This window comes from Daphnia pulicaria, chromosome 1 (assembly GCF_021234035.1).
Source record: "Daphnia pulicaria isolate SC F1-1A chromosome 1, SC_F0-13Bv2, whole genome shotgun sequence".
Lineage (NCBI taxonomy): Eukaryota > Metazoa > Arthropoda > Branchiopoda > Diplostraca > Daphniidae > Daphnia > Daphnia pulicaria.
Window position 1 is genome coordinate 12,920,272 of NC_060913.1, and position 18,899 is coordinate 12,939,170.

General features: G+C 41.5%; 5 protein-coding genes and 1 long non-coding RNA gene across 8 annotated transcripts in view; 4 read left to right on the forward strand and 2 right to left on the reverse strand.

Annotated features, from left to right (window-relative positions):
- LOC124337859 overlaps nucleotides 1-18,899 on the reverse strand; it is a 639,313-nt gene that overhangs the window by 393,227 nt on the left and 227,187 nt on the right. The gene's annotated exons all lie outside the window — the stretch shown is intronic.
- LOC124336465 lies at nucleotides 7-1,615 on the reverse strand. Of its 3 annotated transcripts, none has more exons than XM_046790308.1 (7): nucleotides 1,463-1,615; nucleotides 1,294-1,345; nucleotides 1,018-1,228; nucleotides 835-945; nucleotides 636-758; nucleotides 415-561; nucleotides 7-353 (listed from the first exon to the last, which is right to left on the reverse strand). In XM_046790308.1, exons 2-7 carry the CDS (start codon nucleotides 1,327-1,329, stop codon nucleotides 166-168), a joined length of 816 nt encoding a protein of 271 aa, XP_046646264.1. In that variant the 5' UTR covers nucleotides 1,330-1,345; nucleotides 1,463-1,615; the 3' UTR covers nucleotides 7-165. The 3 variants fall into 3 exon arrangements, with proteins under 3 accessions (XP_046646264.1, XP_046646257.1, XP_046646248.1); XM_046790301.1 differs by having other exon boundaries at nucleotides 1,294-1,343; nucleotides 1,460-1,615; XM_046790292.1 differs by having other exon boundaries at nucleotides 1,294-1,615.
- Nucleotides 2,341-10,015, forward strand: LOC124331108 (myotubularin-related protein 5-like). The gene is made up of 9 exons (XM_046788773.1): nucleotides 2,341-2,605; nucleotides 2,788-3,178; nucleotides 3,252-3,952; nucleotides 4,029-4,926; nucleotides 4,995-6,623; nucleotides 6,694-7,364; nucleotides 7,443-7,834; nucleotides 7,897-9,259; nucleotides 9,322-10,015. Exons 1-9 carry the CDS (start codon nucleotides 2,551-2,553, stop codon nucleotides 9,492-9,494), a joined length of 6,273 nt encoding a protein of 2,090 aa, XP_046644729.1. The 5' UTR covers nucleotides 2,341-2,550; the 3' UTR covers nucleotides 9,495-10,015.
- LOC124335489 (piRNA biogenesis protein EXD1-like) lies at nucleotides 10,221-12,943 on the forward strand. Its single transcript, XM_046789136.1, has 8 exons — nucleotides 10,221-10,356; nucleotides 10,421-10,493; nucleotides 10,550-10,918; nucleotides 10,987-11,348; nucleotides 11,406-11,678; nucleotides 11,741-11,881; nucleotides 12,062-12,253; nucleotides 12,311-12,943. The coding sequence occupies exons 3-8, from the start codon at nucleotides 10,726-10,728 to the stop codon at nucleotides 12,464-12,466; spliced, it is 1,317 nt and encodes a 438-aa protein (XP_046645092.1). The 5' UTR covers nucleotides 10,221-10,356; nucleotides 10,421-10,493; nucleotides 10,550-10,725; the 3' UTR covers nucleotides 12,467-12,943.
- On the forward strand, nucleotides 13,228-16,055 carry LOC124335047 (transmembrane protein 184C-like). Its single transcript, XM_046789101.1, has 9 exons — nucleotides 13,228-13,568; nucleotides 13,629-13,826; nucleotides 13,891-13,927; nucleotides 14,036-14,104; nucleotides 14,161-14,297; nucleotides 14,367-14,441; nucleotides 14,508-14,714; nucleotides 14,857-14,956; nucleotides 15,034-16,055. The coding sequence occupies exons 1-9, from the start codon at nucleotides 13,480-13,482 to the stop codon at nucleotides 15,547-15,549; spliced, it is 1,428 nt and encodes a 475-aa protein (XP_046645057.1). The 5' UTR covers nucleotides 13,228-13,479; the 3' UTR covers nucleotides 15,550-16,055.
- The window catches only part of LOC124331372 (protein shank-like), a 40,582-nt gene continuing 38,677 nt past the window's right edge, over nucleotides 16,995-18,899 (forward strand). Inside the window, exons 1-2 of the mRNA XM_046788798.1 lie at nucleotides 16,995-17,171; nucleotides 17,654-17,744. The gene's annotated coding sequence lies outside the window, so the exon portion shown is untranslated. The remainder of the gene's footprint in view (nucleotides 17,172-17,653; nucleotides 17,745-18,899) is intronic.

Consider the following 18,899-nt stretch of genomic DNA (forward strand, 5'->3'; position numbering starts at 1 on the left):
AGAATGTACTCGAAGAATGTATTCAGAATCATGTGCGTGATAATTAGTCGACATTCTTTCTCCAAGGAATGTTGACTCATAAGGTGCTGTTATGTACAGTCGCTAAGCCTTCTTTTACCCCCCTGAGTCATAACATGTGCGCTACTATAGGAATGCCGTCATTGGCTAACGATTTCTTGTCAGAACGAGAGCCGCGCTGCTGATGCAACACAGTAATATAATCACGACGCCTACGAAAATGTACGTAGAGGTCAGCAGCCAGAATGTGAACGAGAACAAGACGTGACTACAATATTTGGAATCGGATTGGTCATAATAGTTTGGTTCATACACATGATATACCCAATAGCACCCTGTTGAAAAAGGTAGGTCAATTAACTTTGATTTCTTAACTTTCATTTAAGCAGGCATTACCTGTAAAAAACCAGCAAATCAAGAAACTATTAATTAATGATTGGACAGATGCTGTTAGAGAGCTGTCGGGGACTTCGAGATCAGCCTGTCGGGACTGTTGCGAGCGAACTCTTAGAGATAGGAATTGCTTCAACAATCCACACGCCCCTGTGTCGAATAATTTGAACGGTCATACGTTTAGCAGATAAAAAGCCGTTGAATTAATATAGCAAATATCTCACCTCCGACAATTAGATAAATTGGAATATGACTTTCAACCGGACAATCATTGAAATAGACGGCTCCGACAACGAGCATACAAATTGGAATTAGAATCGTTATTCCGATAACTATCATCAGACCGACTATGTTGATAAATGATATGCTTTAGTTATTAAATGGGAAAACGGAACGAAAGTGGTAGGTAGAAGGAAAACATACTTTTTCCTAGTAGGAAGAAAAACAGATTTTTTATGAAATCGACGAAACCGCGAGATGTTTTTCTAACCTCTCGTACTCGCCCAAATAACGAATCGTATGACGGAGGGGGAGCTTTTAAAAAAGAGTCATTATTAATTCTTTTTCTTAAAAAAAAAAAAATGTTTTTTAACATTTTGTTGGTACCATTAGGATCATTAATTTCTTCATAACTTGGAGGAGGTTGATGTGAATCCCCTCTAGCTATTATTGTAGCAGGTGGAGGAAGAGGTGGTTCAAATAATCTCTGCTGTTGATTTAAGCCTTCCGGTGAAGTTTGTTCATCTGTAGCATTGATTGTGATTGAGGTGCTAATTTCATGAGGCTGAGATTCGGTAGGTGTTGAATGAGATTGCATCTAAATATTCATGAAAACGAATGACAATTTGCTCATGCAAGTAATACTGATGTTAAAATACTTACAGATTCATTTGAAATTGTAATAATTCTGTCATTCATGTTAAACAGAATGCCTGTATGAAATAAAGTAATTTATTATTTTATCACGTTAATATTAACAACTGAACTGAAAACTGAACCACGACGAGACATCGTCGTGTCAAATAAACAAAAAGTGACAAGTAAAAACCTCCAGAGTTCTCTCAGGTTAGAAAGCAGTTTAAGTAGTTATAAGACTAAGACGACTGATAAATGTCCTTTTGTAACAAATCCCAAAGTTAATCAAAAAGAAACTGCAAAATGCTTTCAGAAAACGGAGACGTTGTGGGCTTGTTTAGGTTTGTTTGTTTTGTTGATTTTTTCTTTCGTTCTATTGTTTGTCGCTGTCAATAGATGTCACTTCAATAAACCAATCTGATCTCTTGTTGCGGCGCGCGGGAGGTTTCCTTAAGAACCGACCTGCTGCTTTGAATGTTTTTACTTTTTGAAATTTTTTTTTTTTAATAATCTAAAAAATAAATTTGATTTGCAGAATGGTATGGAATTCGAATGCAAGGGATTTCCATTTCATAATGGAACAACTTTATTTTACTGAAAATATCGTGATTCGAATAAAATCAAATCCACAAGTGCACTTATCTCTTAATGAATGTTACCACTTACCACAGCGCGTTCGATTCCTTGCCTCTTGGGCTCTTGCAATCGTTTAATATCCATAAAATTAAATTTCGGATAACGAAATAAAACAACTTGTTTCTTGAGCAAATGTTACATGAAGCAAATCAGTTAGTTTATAAATGTTGGTGTTATCACTTCCTAATCAAATTAGCAATGCAAACTGACCGGTGCTTAGAAATTAGTCTATATATTTGAGATAAAATTCCGTGGATTTTTCCGCCCCTCGCTAGCTTTTCTTATTATATTGCAAATTTTTAGAATCTCGCTTTTTTTTGTTATCAAAGAGATAAGTCAATTTCTCAATACTACAAATGTCTTTCGAAAAACATCGATGACTCGTATGCAAGTCGTGTCGTCTTCGGCTCGTATCTTCGCATGTGAAGTTGTGTACTTGTGTATGTTTGTGATTGTGATTGAAAATTGAAATCCCTTGAGTTGAGCTTGAGCATTTATGCGCACAGTCTCTCAAGTTGTGAACGCACCCTATCCATGACCGTTTTAAAGGGAAACATGGCGACTGCCAATTGCAGTAGAAATGTCAAACATTGAATTCAACGTTATTACCAGTGATAAAACGAGTTTGGTGTTATGTAGAAAATCAAAATGTCTCGTTTAGTAGATTATTTCATCGTAACTGGATACGACCATGACAAAGACCGTAAGTTAATTCTGCTATAGAGCCAAGGGTTTCGCTTTACGTTATCTTACTTCCTTGTAGAAAATAAACAATCCAAGTAACATACTTTGGCTGTTTATTCTTAAAGTGTCCTTATAAGTATTATTTCAATGTATCTGTCTATGAGCTTATATTGAAGCTTTGTTATTTCTATCTCCAATCAGGTGGTGGCTTCAGCCAAGGAAAAATCATTCAACGTTTCCCTGAAAAAGACTGGGAAGACACACCTTTCATTCCAGGTATTGAGCTGTTCTGTCAGCCACTGGGATGGATGCTATCATCAGAACAGCAGGAACCAAAGTTCTTCATCTCAGTCCTAACTGGCATTGATGGCAACAGGCACTATTGTGCCTGCTTGAGTTTTAATGAGGCTGTTTCCATCTCCCCGTCTAAAATTGATGAGGAAGAAGACACAGCAACTGATTTTCGGAACTTTCAGTTGCTTGGGCTTAATCGTTCTCTCTCCTCTACAAGTACTCACCACAGCATAATGTATGCACCAACATGCCTTGTTCTTGTCTCTAGGCATAATTATCCAGACACGTTCCGTAACTGGTAATGATATATACTCTTAAGTAATATGGTTGCAGCATTTTTACTTGTGTCTTTTTTTTTATTTTTATTTTAGCTTAGGAATTATTTATACAGTGCACATTGAGAACATGGGACTACCGTTGGAGACGCTAATTGGCAACTTATTAGGCTGTGTTTTTGTACCGTCACCGGGTGGACCTCAGATTCATTTCAGTATTGGCGCCAAGGACAAGCAATATCTTCAACCACCGGCTAGTCCGACACTGCCCGTCACTGGTTCAACCGTAACACGGTTGTTCCAGCAATTAGGCATCAAGAATACACTTTCTGTTTTTTCCGCGGCGCTGACAGATCAAAAAGTGTTGTTTCACTCGAGCAGCCATACACGACTGAATGAGGCTTGTCACGCACTGACATCAATCATGTTTCCCTTCCGATACGCCTACGTCTACATTCCCATTTTACCAGCCACCATTGTTGAAGTCCTCTCGTCACCAACACTTTTTATTATGGGAGTTCACTCTTCGTTGCGAAACCAAGTGCCCGAACTGATGGATGTCGTCGTGGCAGATCTGGATGGAGGGTCTGTCACCATACCTGGAAGTATCAGTGTCCCCCTTTTACCCGAACCTCTTCTAACAAATGTCCACGAAGCCCTCAGTATGGTCCTTCAGCCAGAGTTGCGCAGCGCCGATTGGGCATTTCCACTTTCGTCTGTTCCAAAGATTGAACCTTATACTCAGGACAAGGAAATTCGCGCAATTTTCATTCGATCCTTGGCTCATCTTCTCCAAGGTAGATTCTCTCAAACTTTACATAATTGTCAAACAATATTTTCATTTCGTTTTTTTTTTTTTTTTTATGGTAATAGGATACCGCCATTGTCTTACAATATTACGTATTCACCCAAAGCCAGTCATTACTTTCCACAAGGCGTCTTTTCTTGGCCATCGCGGTTTGGTCGACTGTGAATTTACAACACGTGTTTTAGGAATGTTTTTCAACACTTTTGTGGCAGAACGAGGACCATCTTGGCGAGTCTGTGACGTTTGGGACGACGTGTATAGCGCTTTAGCCGATCAACTACGAGCTGAAAGTCACGATCAAAAGCTTGTCTTAACGCATATTCGTCAACTGGCTGCGCAGCTTGCTGCTAACGAAGAACCTTCGCCGCAGCCTTTCACGCAACGCATCCCACGACCTACCGAGGGTGCTTTCACCCGGATTCATCAGCCGGTTTTCCCTAAGCTATCACCTGAGCTCATCCAGCAGCGAATCGATCAAGGCCTAGCGAAAGGCAATGCTGATCTAGTCCAAGCGGCCGTCAAATCTTCCGCCTCAGCTCCACGACTTGTACCAATGGGACCGCCGTTGAGCGGTTTGCAAGATTCACGACACCTTTTCAACAACTCTGCTCGTCGCCTTGAAGTCTTGCGAAATTGCATAAATTGCATTTTTGACAACAAGATCTCGGACGCTCGTAAGACATTTTCGGCAGTTTTGCGTGCTCTTAAGACAAACGATTCACGATTGGCTTTGTGCACCGAACTTGGTCATCACGTGGCCGGTAGCCGAGCTATCCTTGATCCAGCTCAATTTGATCTTGTCGTTCGTTTATTAAATTGCGCCCTTCAAGACACTTCGGTTATGGATGAATATGGTGTGGCGGCAGCTATTCTTCCTTTGGCAACTTCTTTTTGCCGAAAACTTTGTACTGGTGTAGTTCAGTTTGCCTACACCTGTATTCAAGATCATCCAGTATGGCAAAGGTAATTTATTAATTTCAATGCAAATTGTCACAGGATTTAACATTTTTCATTTTTTTTTTTCGGAACAGTCAACAATTTTGGGAAGCTTCGTTCTATCAAGATGTTCAGCGAGATATTCGTGCGCTGTATCTTCCTCGTTCCGACTCCAACAATACGGATACCATTCAGGTTACTAAATTTGAAATGTCAGTGCTAGAAATCGCAGCCCAACAAATGCGACGATGGCCATCAATGACCATCGAACAGCGTCTTGAATTAGAAGCCAACGAGGAATCTACCATCTACTCTCAAGCTATCCATTACGCCAATCGTATGGTATACTTGCTGATTCCCCTGGAAGCTGGCGAGAGACGACGGAGAGAGAGAGCAGTTGCGGGGCACGGAGAACATGACAGCGTCAGTGCCAGTGTAACGAACACGAGCGTAGCGGACAGCGAACGATCTGGTGGCGATGACGAGTCGGGTTTCGAAGAGGCACTAGCTGGAGAGACGGGGACTGCTGTTGTTCGTTTTGTATCACGTTTCGTCGACAAAGTATGCAACGAAGGAAATGTTACCCCGGAGCATGTTCGATCTCTCTATCAAATGATTCCTGGAGTCGTGGCTATGCATCTTGAGACTCTAGAAACTGTCAGTCGAGAAGCTCAACGACTGCCTCCCATACAGAAACCAAAGATTTTAACTCCAAGTTTGTTAAACGGTGAACGCCTTCTTGTGGAAGGAATACGAGTTTATTTACTGCCAGACGGACGGGAAGAGGGCCCATGCTCGGCAGGAATGAGCCTGCTACCAGCCGAAGGCGCTCTTTTTTTGACGAATTATCGAATCATATTCAAGGGTACTCCTTGTGATCCACTTGTCTGCGAACAAACAGTTGTTCGTGCTTTTCCCGTTACGTCATTGACGAAAGAAAAACGAATATCAGTCCAATATTTGGGCCATCTCGATCAGTGGCTTCAGGAAGGACTCCAGCTACGTTCCAATACTTTTCAGATGTTGAAAGTGGCATTCGACGAAGAGGTGAATTTAGACAGTGTTGAACAACTCCGCAAGTATATCCATCGCGTCCGCCATCCACCCCAGCCTTCCGTCTTCCATTATTTTGCTTTTGTCGGCCAGACAATTGTAGATGCCACGCCCATTCACAAGGGCAAAGAAAAAAGCGCAACACTTAAAGGAATGGCAAAGAAAACTCTTTTGAAAACAGCCCGGCAAGTTGGACTCAAACCCAAGAGCGCAAATAAGAGAAAAAAGTACATTCTTCAACCTGGAATTACATCCGTTGGTGGAAGCACAAGCGGAAGCGGTTCTCTCTTGCGAGAAGAAGATGAAATGGTAATGGACGAATCATCTGCCAGGAGTCTTAATCCTAATGGCTCTGTTGGCGTTATCAATGTGGTCCTACAACCCGACCCCAAGACCCTGGAACGTGTCATTGAACGCAGCTATTGTAAGGATTATCAGAGACTCAACCTAGCACCGTCACCTAATACCACAGGCACACTGACGCCCGGGAAACCCAAAAGCGATTCATTTAGAATTTCTACAGCTAATAGCATGTACAACTTATGTCGTACCTATCCAGCGTTGGTGGTAGTGCCCGCCCATCTTTCCGATGACAGTCTTAGTAGGGTAGCTCGATGCTATCGCCATGGTCGCTTGCCGGTTATTACATGGCGTCATCCTCGAACCAAAGGGTAACACATCTACATTTTTCTTGCTGATTGCTATACAAATTTCTAATGGTTTGAATTTCATCATATTCAGACTTCTCCTGAGGGGCGCTAGTTTCCATGTTAAGGGAGTTATGAATATGCTGAGGAGTAATGCCAATGCCAATTCTATGGCTGCTGCACCGCCTGGACCAAATGATCCTGTCTCATCAAGTCTGGAACAGGAACGTTATCTAAATGCTATCATCACAGCTACACCTGTAGCTGTGTTGCGTGAAGGATCCTCTTGGGCAATGTCAGACAGTACGCTGAGCATCACTTCCCTGGTCCTAACTGTCGGCAATTCCGCAATGGGATCTGCTAGCGGTGTATCGCCAACTGGTGGACTGGAGACTCCTGATGTCGGTCGAAAAAATAATTACTTCGGTCACGGTGGAACTATTTCCAAAGCAATGAGCACATTGCGTCATAATACTGGCCGCAAAAGTGTCGGTCTCTGGGGTGCCGCGAAGGATCGGCGTTCCGGAAGCGGAACTGCTACTCTTGCAATTCCCCATTCACCTCATTTTCGTAGTAGCAGTGGACTAGGCGCATCAGGAGGTGATGGTGATTCATCATCCACGGGGGAGTCTGCTCACTCTATACGGCGAGCTGCTCTTTACATCTTTGGCGAGAAGACCCCGATTAAAGCCATTCGCACAGACACACTTCCCAAAACGGATTTCATTCCGGTTGATTTCCCTGAGCCACGCAACGTCCGTAACGGTTAGTATGCAAGATTATTCAAATACTGTAAAGATTTTTCACTAACGCTACTTTTCTTATTTTCCTTAATATTGTTAGCGTTCAAAAAGCTTGTCCGTGCTTGCGTACCCAGCTCAGTAAGCTCGGAGCCAGATCAAAGTTTCTACCGTGCTGTTGAAAACTCTGAATGGCTTCAACAATTACAAACGTTGCTGCAAATCGCTGGAGCGATGGTAGATCTGATGGATTTGAACGGATCGTCTGTGATGCTGTGTTTGGAAGATGGCTGGGATGTAACGGCGCAATTGACTTCCATCACACAGATCTGTTTAGATCCATATTATCGCACAATTGATGGATTTCGAGTTCTAATTGAAAAAGAGTGGTTGGCCTTTGGCCATCGGTTTTCCCATCGAAGCCACCTCAATTCCAATTCTCCCGGTTCTGGTTCGAGTTCATTCACTCCCATCTTCCTGCAGTTTCTAGACATGGTACGTCCATATAATCATAGATCTATACAGAAGTTTGTGTTATTTTTTATTTTTTTTTATAGGTTCACCAAATTCACAGGCAGTTTCCCCAGTCGTTTGAATTCAATCAATTCTACCTCAAATTTCTGGCTTATCATCATGTTTCATGTCGATTCCGCTCCTTTTTACTGGACTCGGAATATGATCGTGCAGATGCTGGGATCATGGCCATTGAAGATAAACGTGGCTCTCTATCTCGTCATCACCGCAGCTTTGACACTTTGTCGGACGATGAATCAAGTCTCTTTCCTAACGGTGGACGTATATTGCCCGGTAGTTCAAATGCCCAATCTTCTTCTACCAGTGCAGGCCAGTCTATTTTCGACTACATTGAGAAGCAGTCAGCCAAGTCTCCCATCTTTCACAATTTTTGTTACACATCGGAAAGCGATAACCTCGTGCTTCGTCCGTACTGTTCCGTCTCCAATCTGGTATTGTGGGACTATTTCCTGACGGAGGAGCTTTCTTTTGGTTCACCTTATGACCTGGAGGTCAGTGCAATGGATTTGGCCCAAGCGGAAGAAGCACGAGCCATGGAAGGTCCCAGTACATCGCCTTCCCATCGGCGTACTGTCACCATAGGATATGATGGAGTTCAGCACCATTTACCAGATGTGTTTAGCTATATGCTAGATGAGATACGCCGATTGGAGACTGAATTGGGCCATCTACCACAAAAGTGGAAACTTCTTTGGGATCGTATGGAGCCACCAGTTCAAGATTTCCCGGCATCCAGACAAGAAGTTAGTTCCGTGGCAATGGCTAGAGCTCACGCCCGGGACATTCACAAACGACAAACGATGGAAATCCTGCTTAAAGGTCGCTTTCCTGCCGGAAGTGGGGCTGGTGCAGGGGCCGGTGTTGGAATGGAAGGAGTCGCCCAAGTCTATACCAACCCTCACCGTTTCGAAAAGTATAACTTTTCTAGCCCCACCAGCTGTGACTATTGCTCAACCATTTTGTGGGGCATAGTCAAAACTGGGATGCGCTGTAGTGATTGCGGTTACAACTGCCACGAGAAGTGCATCGACCTTGTACCGAAGCACTGTTCCAAATATCAGACTTCATCTGGAGGTTTAGGAGGTGTCGGAGATGGGGGAGTTGGTCCATCGACGCCTACAGTCAGCCAATCAGGCAGGCCTGGAAGCGTAGACGTCTCTTCCGTTGGTTCCAATGTCTCACCGCATACTTCCACGTCTCACCAGCACTACGATCAGTTTAGTCCGAATATTGCAGAGAATCGAACCCATGAGGGTTATCTATACAAGCGAGGTGCCTTGCTCAAAGCCTGGAAGCAAAGGTGGTTTGTTCTTGATTCGGTGAAACACCAGTTGCGGTACTACGATTCTATGGAGGACCCTTGCTGCAAAGGCTTTGTCGACTTGGGTATGTATTAACTGTACCTAAAATATCTGATAATTTGTATTAATTATTTTTATGTTGTCTAGCTGATGTTGTCTCTGTCGCACCATCTGGCTCTGTTCCACAGGGAGCTCCTAAGAAATTTGATGAAAAGACGTTATTTGAAGTACGCACTCAGCGCCGGACTTACAATTTCTGTGCCAACGACTCTGCTTCTGCCCAAGAATGGATTGAAAAGATTCAAGCTTGTCTACAGTAGCTTTCTTTTTTCGTTTGTTTAGCGTTTCTTCTTGACGACGATTATCAATCTTTTGAAATTCCGTCTATCAGTTTCCTTGAGATCGTCGTATTGTTCCTTGCGTGGACTCGACAACTAGTTCTGCTACCTTTCCTATTTTCGATCAAAGACAAAAAAAAAAAAAAAAAATTGTACCGTGTAGTCTTTTGTTCACTTTCGTTTCTGACAAAATGTTTGGTTTGTAGAATAATGCACCAAAAATTACGTTTGGCTCTGACTGGAGGAGATTGCTGCTGATCAAGACCTTTCCTTTTATTACCATTCATTGTCCTCTTGTTTTTTTGTTAAGGGAACGGGAGGATTCTTCCTCGCGTTGAATTGCTTCATACGCCTGTTAAAATATCAAAATGCAAACGCATCAAGAAATACTATTAGGAAAGAACAAGTTGTGTATCGAATTGTATATAGTCACGCTTGTTCTTGTTTTTTTTGTTTTTTTGTTGAAAACCCTGATGGAAATACATTTGAACTTAAATAGTAAATCTTATTTCAAAACAAAAAATACGTCCGCACCGATTGCGTAATCTTTCATCAGTTCGTTTAGTTTAGAAAGATGATCAATTGTCCCGCCGACTAACACAGCAGCACTGTCGACCACACGTGACAACGCCGTCAGTGGTCAGGAAACTAAAGTTTCCCATTCCTTCCGATTCTACACCACTAGTGTCATGGCATCTCAAACAGTGACTGGCAATATTAAAAAGGCAAGTGTGCAAATCTCATAGATATTCAGTAGGTGAAAATTTATAGTTCGCATTAACAATTGACGTTGATTTGAATTTAGCCGCAGGCTGAGGAATCGGAGGCCATAGTTTTCCAAACGGTAAATTCGATTCGGATCACCTAAGTAATAAAACTGAAACTAATACTTGAAATTTATGGTGCAGGTATTGTTTTATTCATTGGCCATTTTGCTGTCACCAATTGCAGCATTCATAGTCAGCAAAGTAACACTGAGTGGTAATATGAGACACTTTCTTTTTCAAGTTGCAATCTGATCTGTTGAATTTTGGCAGGTGTCTTTGGTTTGGAAACACATTCTTGCAATATATGGTCTGCAGTTATAGCAGTTATAGTTTTGCATCTAATGCTTGGTCTTTACATTTATCGCACATTCTACCCTGCTCCTACCAAGCAAACCAAGCAAGACTAAAACTTCTAACTGAAAACGTCACTAGAGAAACAATAAAAGATGAGCTGTGAAATTGGTCCAAAGATTGTAGGATGTAGAGTAGTTATAAAAACACTGAATTCAAGGATTGAAGGTGATGTTCGTAATGTGGACTCAAATTGTTCCAAAGTGTCTTTGGTAAATGCTGCTGTGGTGGCAACTGGTGCTAAGCTTCCTGAATTATATAGAATTTTTGTCAAAGACATTGTTTCAAGTAAGGCTACGATTACATATTTTTTCTACATGTGAACTTCAGTTTTAATATTTTGGTATATGTTTTAGTTACACTTGCTGGTGAAAATGATATAAGTCCTGAAAATCTTACTTCTGGTCTGAGCCAGTTGTCCTTCAATTCCCCACCTTGCATTGAAAAGAAAGTTAAACCTTTATTAATAACTCACATTGAGAAGAAATGCAGCTCAGTTCATCTTCCACCACCATCAGCCCCCAGCAATGATAGAAAAATCCAACCTTTAGTAATGCAGAAGGTTCTGCCAGCTCACATAAAAACTCTGAATAATAGCATTCAAGTTGACGTTTTGACAAACAAAGTCCCGTTTGAGAAAGCCGGTGAAGGTGGTCTGGCATCTACCCTACCAAATTACACGTTGATTGAGAATATTGACGAGTTATACAAAAGCGCGGTACGTAGATCTTCGCCATTTTTTGAATTCAAATCTTATTTCAAAGTATTTTTAAAGATTGGCAGGTTGGAAAAAGAATCTGTTATTGGATTAAGCGTGGAGGGCGTTAGGACTGGACGATTCGGTGTTGTGTGTTGGATTGGCATAGCCACGAGTGATCATGTTTTCCTGTTCGACATGTGCAGTTTAGGTTCTACGGGCGTCAATCGTGGACTAGCCAATATCTTTACGAATGATAAAGTCATTAAGGTCATCCACGATTGTAGATGTATGTCCGATGCTTTTGTCCATCAATACGGTGTCAAATTGAACAACGTCTTTGATACCCAAGTGAGTTTTGTGAGAAAATCCCGTTTTCTTTTATCATTGTAAAATTGTGTTCCGACTTTTAGGTAGCTGCGTTGGTGGTTGACAAGAACAAATATGGAAAGTTTAATAGGTACGTTCCTTCGCTCACCAGAAGTCTAACTGATATCTTAAATCTTCCCAGTATGTCAATGTACCATCCAAGGAAAAGGATGGGTCACGAAAAGGTAAACGATAATTGTCATAATAAAATAACTATATATTTTTTTTATATATATTGTAAAGAAGACAATTTTTTACATAAAAATAGCTGAATTAAATATAGCTTCCAAGAAACGAGTAGCTTCGCAATTAGACTGATATTATATTAACTTGATTAAAACCGAATGCTTTGATTTTATCTAAAGGAAGATGAGGCTATATGGAAAACCCGTCCATTGCCACAACACCTTATTGAAGGGGCCGTCTTCAATGTTTGCTGGTTGAGAAAACTCCGTTTAGCAATTATGGAGATACTTCTGAGTGATGTTACCTTCGGGACCAGTTTATATTTGAAGGAGATCAGTGAGCTTGCTGACGATTCTGTAGCGGAGAAAGGAGTAGGTTGTTTTAATATATCAGAATGAACTCTGCTTATGGTTAATTTTATCGTTAAGGTCGTTGCTCATGTGATTCCAATGAGTTTCAAAGCACTGCATAAAATGTCGAGAAATGGAGACGCTTGCGAAGATTTCCACGATACCGTCCCACAAAACGGATGCGATCCATACGTGTCTTTTACGCGCCACATTTCCCACGTCCGTAAAACATAATCATGCTTCAGTTTGCTTCAGTACCACTTTCCATGATGGTGTTTCTCGCCTCACCTTCCATGATTGTTTTCTGCACCATAAGAAATTTTTCATCCGCTAGTTCTCTAAGAATCGTATTGATTTTTTTTTCTAAATTAGTGTGTTGAAACTTGAAAAACTTTGTTTCGGCCCAAATTAAGAAGGGTCACTGTTTTTGGTGGGATACCATCTCAATCTACTGTCATGCTTATGTCTAATGGTGAAGACATTCGTAATCCGCCACGACCCGTTTAGTATTGTCCTTTTGAAAAAAAAAAAAAAAAAAAATTAACCCTACTTGGACTTTTCGACTTCAGAAACTTAGCCTCTCTAAAATTGTTTTGTATTATTATATTGATTAATTCATCTATGCTGTGCGCGAGGCTGGCAGTACCTCGTTCAACTATAGTGTGACACGAAACATCGAGTTAAAACAAATAAACAAAACAGTGTAGTGAAGACCTAAAACCAATTAACTGAATATGTTCGAAGTCCATAATGCTATCCAAGACCGAAGGTCATAAGAGATAAAAAGTTGATGACGTACTCGAATGACCTTGATGACGGAGACCATTAGGGGCAAACAGACATTGGTTAATAAAACGATTCCTGCTAAAGCTAACGTAAACTTTAATTGCATACAAAAATTTACATATTTATTTCACAGAAATATGAAACTTGGTCAGTACTGCCACCTGCTGGCGAAGCTACCTAATCAATCATTAATCCTCAAGTTGTCTTTTTGTCTACTATACCCTGCTGTTGTTTACGTCTTCTCTCTGTACAAAAACATCTTTTTATTACTTCTTTCCGACCTACTCCTAAAAATTGTGGTCCTTTTGTCTGTAATAAGTTGACGCAATCAAGATATTGCAATGAGACACTAACAAGCTCATATCATAAGTGACGATATAAACCTTCCCTGTTCCTACGCCAACAGTATATAGTTGTTTCAAAACTACGTAGTTTTAGTTCGAGTTCGAGGTTGTGTAATAATGAGGGACGAGGAAGTAAGTTCCCAGACTTGTGGAGTAATTGGTAAATGTTGCTCGCGATGGAGATTATGGATTCGACCAGTGGTCATGTAATATTGAAATTGTGATATCCTCTTTGCCAGATTTTGTCAATGAACTTCTTTTCACAGGTGTCTGTACTTTGTTGTCATCGTTGTTGTCCTTCCTCTTCTCATTCTGACTTTGGGGAAGAGCAAGTATACAATCAAATTTGAAGTATGGATTATTGGAGGGCTTTTTACCATAATGGCAGTTCCTATAAGTTTATGGGACATAACACAACATTTAGTTCATTACAACAAGCCGCACATGCAAAAATACATAATCAGGTAAAATATGAACAAAATTTGTTCTTAATCTTCACACTTGTAATCTCATTCTTCTGTCAATTAGAATTTTATGGATGGTGCCTATTTATGCTCTTAATGCTGTAAGTAAATATTATTAACATTTGAGGAAGTCTTTAAAAGGCAATGTAAAAAGTTACTTTTGGACTCATTACTTACTTTTGGACTCTTTACTTAAACTTTTATTGCAGTGGGTTGGATTGTCATTTCCCGACTATGCCATTTATTTGGACTCGTGTAGAGAATGTTATGAAGCTTATGTAAGTATCCTCAAAAAATTTTGTTTAACAGCAATCTAATTTTCTTTTTTTATTAGGTAATTTATAATTTCATGATGTTTCTTCTGACATACTTGAAACAAGAAGTACATGAAGATGCCGAATTAAGAGATACCAAGACACACATACATCACATCTTTCCTTTGTGCTGTCTGAAGCCCTGGCCAATGGGAAGGTACAAAATATTGTGCATAATTCAATAAATAGATTGATTTTAATCTTCAATCTTTTAAAAATATTGTAGTGAATTGATTCATAGATGCAAACATGGTATTCTTCAGTACACAATTGTTCGCCCTCTTTCTGCATTTATTTCCGTGTAAGTATTAGTTAACCTTTGCTGACGAACTTGGTAAAATGTAATAACTTTCGTGTCCATCAATAGAATATGTGAGATTAATGGTGTCTACGCTGAGGGAAAATTTCTGACGAATGTGGCTTACCCTTACATGATTGCGATCAACAATCTTTCCCAATTCGTCGCGATGTACCACCTGATTCTCTTCTACCGAGCACATCGAGAAGCCTTACAGCCGATGAGTCCTATCGGGAAATTCTTGTGCATCAAAGCTGTCGTTTTCTTCTCTTTTTTGTAAGTAGGGATTATTTTAAGCTCACCAACTAGTTCCTAGAGCTTAGCATTTTAAAATCTCACCTTTGGCAACTAGCAAAGGTCTTGTTACAAACTTGATTTCATATTTCATTGCGTGACTTTTCTCGTAACACTTTTACAGCCAAGGAGTTATAATAGCGATTCTATTTTACACTGGAGCCATAAATAAACTGTTGCCATCCGGCAGTGTACCAAGTGAGCATGCCCCACAAGAAATCCAGGTAAAATATTACGTCACGTACCTCAGACGTCATCTAAAACCCTTCTTGTTGTTTCACTTTGTGTGTTCTGGAAATAGAACTTTCTGATCTGCATCGAGATGTTTTTGGCGGCTGTGGCTCACCATTTCTCCTTCTCTTACCGGCCCTACGTGGATTTAGCTCAAGATCAACACGGCTGCTGTTTTGCCTTCCTTCATATGTGGGACGTGTCGGACGTACGTCGGGATGTCGCGGAACATATTCACGTAATCCGTGCATCAGTGCGGCGCCGAGTTGCTGGAAGGCCGCCCCGTCACGCAACCAAGGATGAGGAGAAGCGAGCCCTGCTCGTACCCGTAGCCTCTCAAAACAACTTAATGCATTCCCCAGTGGCACCCAACGGTGGCTACCAAACCATGTCCAGCGACAGCATGTACAGCGACAGCGAGCACGAAGGTATCAGTGCCGGGATTAGAGCCCTCAAACGTTCTACATCTACTTCTACCGTACCGACCAGCGCCGAACGAATCACTGTCCAAGTGGACGTGGAGCGTTCGGTCGAAGTCGTCGCAGATTTCGTTCACCTCGATGATGATCCGTCGATATTGGCCTAGTAAAACTTGATTTCCAATATTACTGTTCCAACTAGTTGCCCAGATTTTGCATGTATATTTTGATGAAGCGTCTTATAGTCAAAATGTGTCACATATATTTCGTCGTTGTATGCCCCGTTTTCCCTGAGAAAAACAAGCGCCGTGCCTTCTTCCATCCCGTCAGCCACGTCACCCGTCGTTTGCTGCTCTTAACATGTCGAGGTTGTTTTAAAAAGAAAATCTAGTCAAGTTCATCACACGACGTGTATGCGATCCCGAACTAGATAGATGTGTAACGATGCCACGATTGAATCAGTGTCATGTGTACGATGATTCCGAAAACCCCCCGCCCACTGTTTCGTTGACTTTGATTGCGCATTGTTTCCCTTCAGAGAGAATGAGAAAGACATCGCTAGAGAGAAACACACACTACTGTATAATTGCACCAGATTGCTCTCAAGGTTTCTCGTGCACTTCGTATACTTACATTCTGAACCGATTCATTACATTTACATATATATATTATATATACTTTCGCTGCTGCCGCCATTTTACATCTTTTGTCGGAAATGTGTGGAGGAGAAGACTGACTCGGTCGGCCATAGAAATCGCGTCGTAAGTGTACAGGCCGCGCCAGAGTGGATTAAAGAATGAAGTCTCTCTCGCTCGTTATCTTTTCTTTCTATCTTCTCTTTTTCTTGTTTTTTTAGTTTTTTTCTTCTTTTTTCTTTCTCTGTATGCGTCTATCTGTCTCTCTCTCTCGTGGATCTCGAGTCACGACGTCACGATACGCAGTACCACAATAAGGCTATATTCCGGAATCGGAATCAACACGACATGCGATGCCCAGGTTGGGCGACGTGCAGCCATAGCCTTCACAGCCTTAAAAGGGATTAGGTAATGGACTTGGAGTGACCCAGCCGCATTGTTTCCTTCTCTGTTGAATACCTACCAAGATTGGCTTTCATTGCCGGCCATATATTTCGTTTTTTTTTTTTTTGTTCTTTTTTAAAGTAACGAAAAGCTGGTTTATTCTTTTCACTTTTTTCTTTTTACAGTTCGTGACAATGTTCTCCACCAGATGGATCAACACGGTCGATTCGCCGTTGAATTTATCGCGTTTTTTTTTTTTTCCTTTTTCTTTTTATTGAATGGATCGGATTAATTTAGAATGATTTCTTGAACGGATTGACTCCCTCACCTTCCCTCGGTTGTACTCCGTCAACTTCCAGTGATTTCACGAGCGTTCGCTACTTTTGTGCAACCACAGTAAAAGGGGAGGATTAATTTTTCTTGTTGTGAGACCAGTTCGAGGACAACTGGCGATGCCTTGATGCTTATTTATAACGAATCATTACTCTGCCATTGCCACAATCCGTACAAGGTTTTATCCTGAGGTTACAAGCTAGGAGGAGAGTCAAAAGTCTTTTTTGCGTATCGTCGCGTCTTCTCATTTTGGGTGTGGGCGCCGCCACCAACCGAGAGATGATAGTCAACATACCAACCAACATGTTAATCGACTCTTCTTCATTCGATTTGGAAAGAGAAAAGGTTAGGATGGCAACTACCTATCGAGGACGTCGGGAAATATTCTTCTTGAACAAACAAACGGCGAAAGTTCTTTTCTATTTTTCTCCCAAAAGGTATTTTTTTTTTTCTTTTTCTCTTTCTCGGTTGAGAGACAATACGACATGAGAAACTAAAACAAGGCCCTTATTTATTATCAACTCGAACAATAAGGAAAAGGATAGTCTCTCTCTCTCCTCATTTATTTTATTCATTACGATCGGGCGCGGTTATGTGTTTCAAATGCGGAGGAGAATTCCATCCGCCACGCGATCCAATTAAAAACAAAAGTGAAAAGAGACACACCTTATTGTTTCGCGACGAACCTGCACGCTGCTGCCAAAGGTCGTCATTATACGTTCCTGCCATTTGAGTTTCCATTTTCGCACCGATGGTGGGCCACGGAATAATGTAATAATCACATCACACGCGCAACCTTGTTTCTCGGAATATTTAATCCCTCTCCAATCGCCCAAAAATCGAACGATAATAATTGCGTTTTGTTTTTGTTTTCCTTTTTGATTTCATTTTTTGTTTTTTTCTGTATTTTTGATGGCAGGTCGCGGGAGCGTGACTGCGCACGAGAGATATTTATTACAATCCCAGGAGAGGAATTAAAAGCCATTTTCAAACAAAATGGAGGAGAACAGGTGAGTCACCCACATTTTGTTTTCGACTTTATTTTTTTCGGGGGGGGGGGGGGATTTTGAACGAAATGCGAGACTAGAGTGAAAGCGATATGCCTCTTTTTCTCTGTATGTATGTGCGTGCAGCGGAGCCGTATATCCATCTGCGGGCGTGAATAACACGGTGGTGTGTGTCCTCTATTCTAGTGGCAACATTAACAATAAGCATTCTTCTTCTTCCAAGTTCTGTTGTGTGTGCTGTGAGTTGTCCCTTTGCTGTGCGCAGCATTGATTCGCTTTCACTTTCATCGCCGTGCTCTCTGCCAGCAGCTAGAGTAGGTCACTACCTGTTTGTTGCCGCGCGCGATAAATAATGAACGCCGACGCCATGTATGTCGCAGTGCACACAGAGCGCGGCGGCGACATTCTCCGTATAGAACACGCAACAAGGCCAGTGGCTTATTATTTGGTCAGCGTGGTCTCTCGTTTGTCAATGAGATTGCGTCAAACGCCGACCCCAAGTAGCTGAGCAAACAACTGACGACTGGAACGGCGGCCCATTGGAATATGAAAACCGCCAACCGATCTCGTCCGTCTCTTGTGGTTTATATTCCTCCGGGGACAAAACAACACACACGCACACACAAATACAAGGGAAAAATCTCTTCAAACATTCATGAGAAAATGCGAAGAATAAGTTTCAACAGACGAGAGAGAGAGAGAGAGAGATCGAGACAGATATGTCCAAGGTCCATAAAGAAAATGTCCATACGCACACACAGACACGTCCATGTCCATAAGAGTCTGACCTCCTCCCTAACTTACATCATTCAGACTCTCACTATTTATACAATAGGGGCGCAGACGTATGCCCAGCGAGGCTCTTCTTTCTTCACAACCGTGGCCCGTCTTTTTTTTCTCTTCTTACCATAGACTATACCCTAGCCAATGTATATAGGCGAGTACTCCTCCCTCTTTTCAAAAGCTGGCCAGAATAATATTCATGTTATAAAGAAAGAGAGAGAGAGAGTGTTCCCAAAATGGGCTTTTCTCGTTTACCCAGTACGGCCGGTCGAGGGTTGGAATAAAGTAAAAGGATGAATTCAACGACCAACGGAGGTGGGCCGCCGTTAATATCGATAATTTTGAAAAGATCATTCAGCCCCGGCTTTTTTTCTT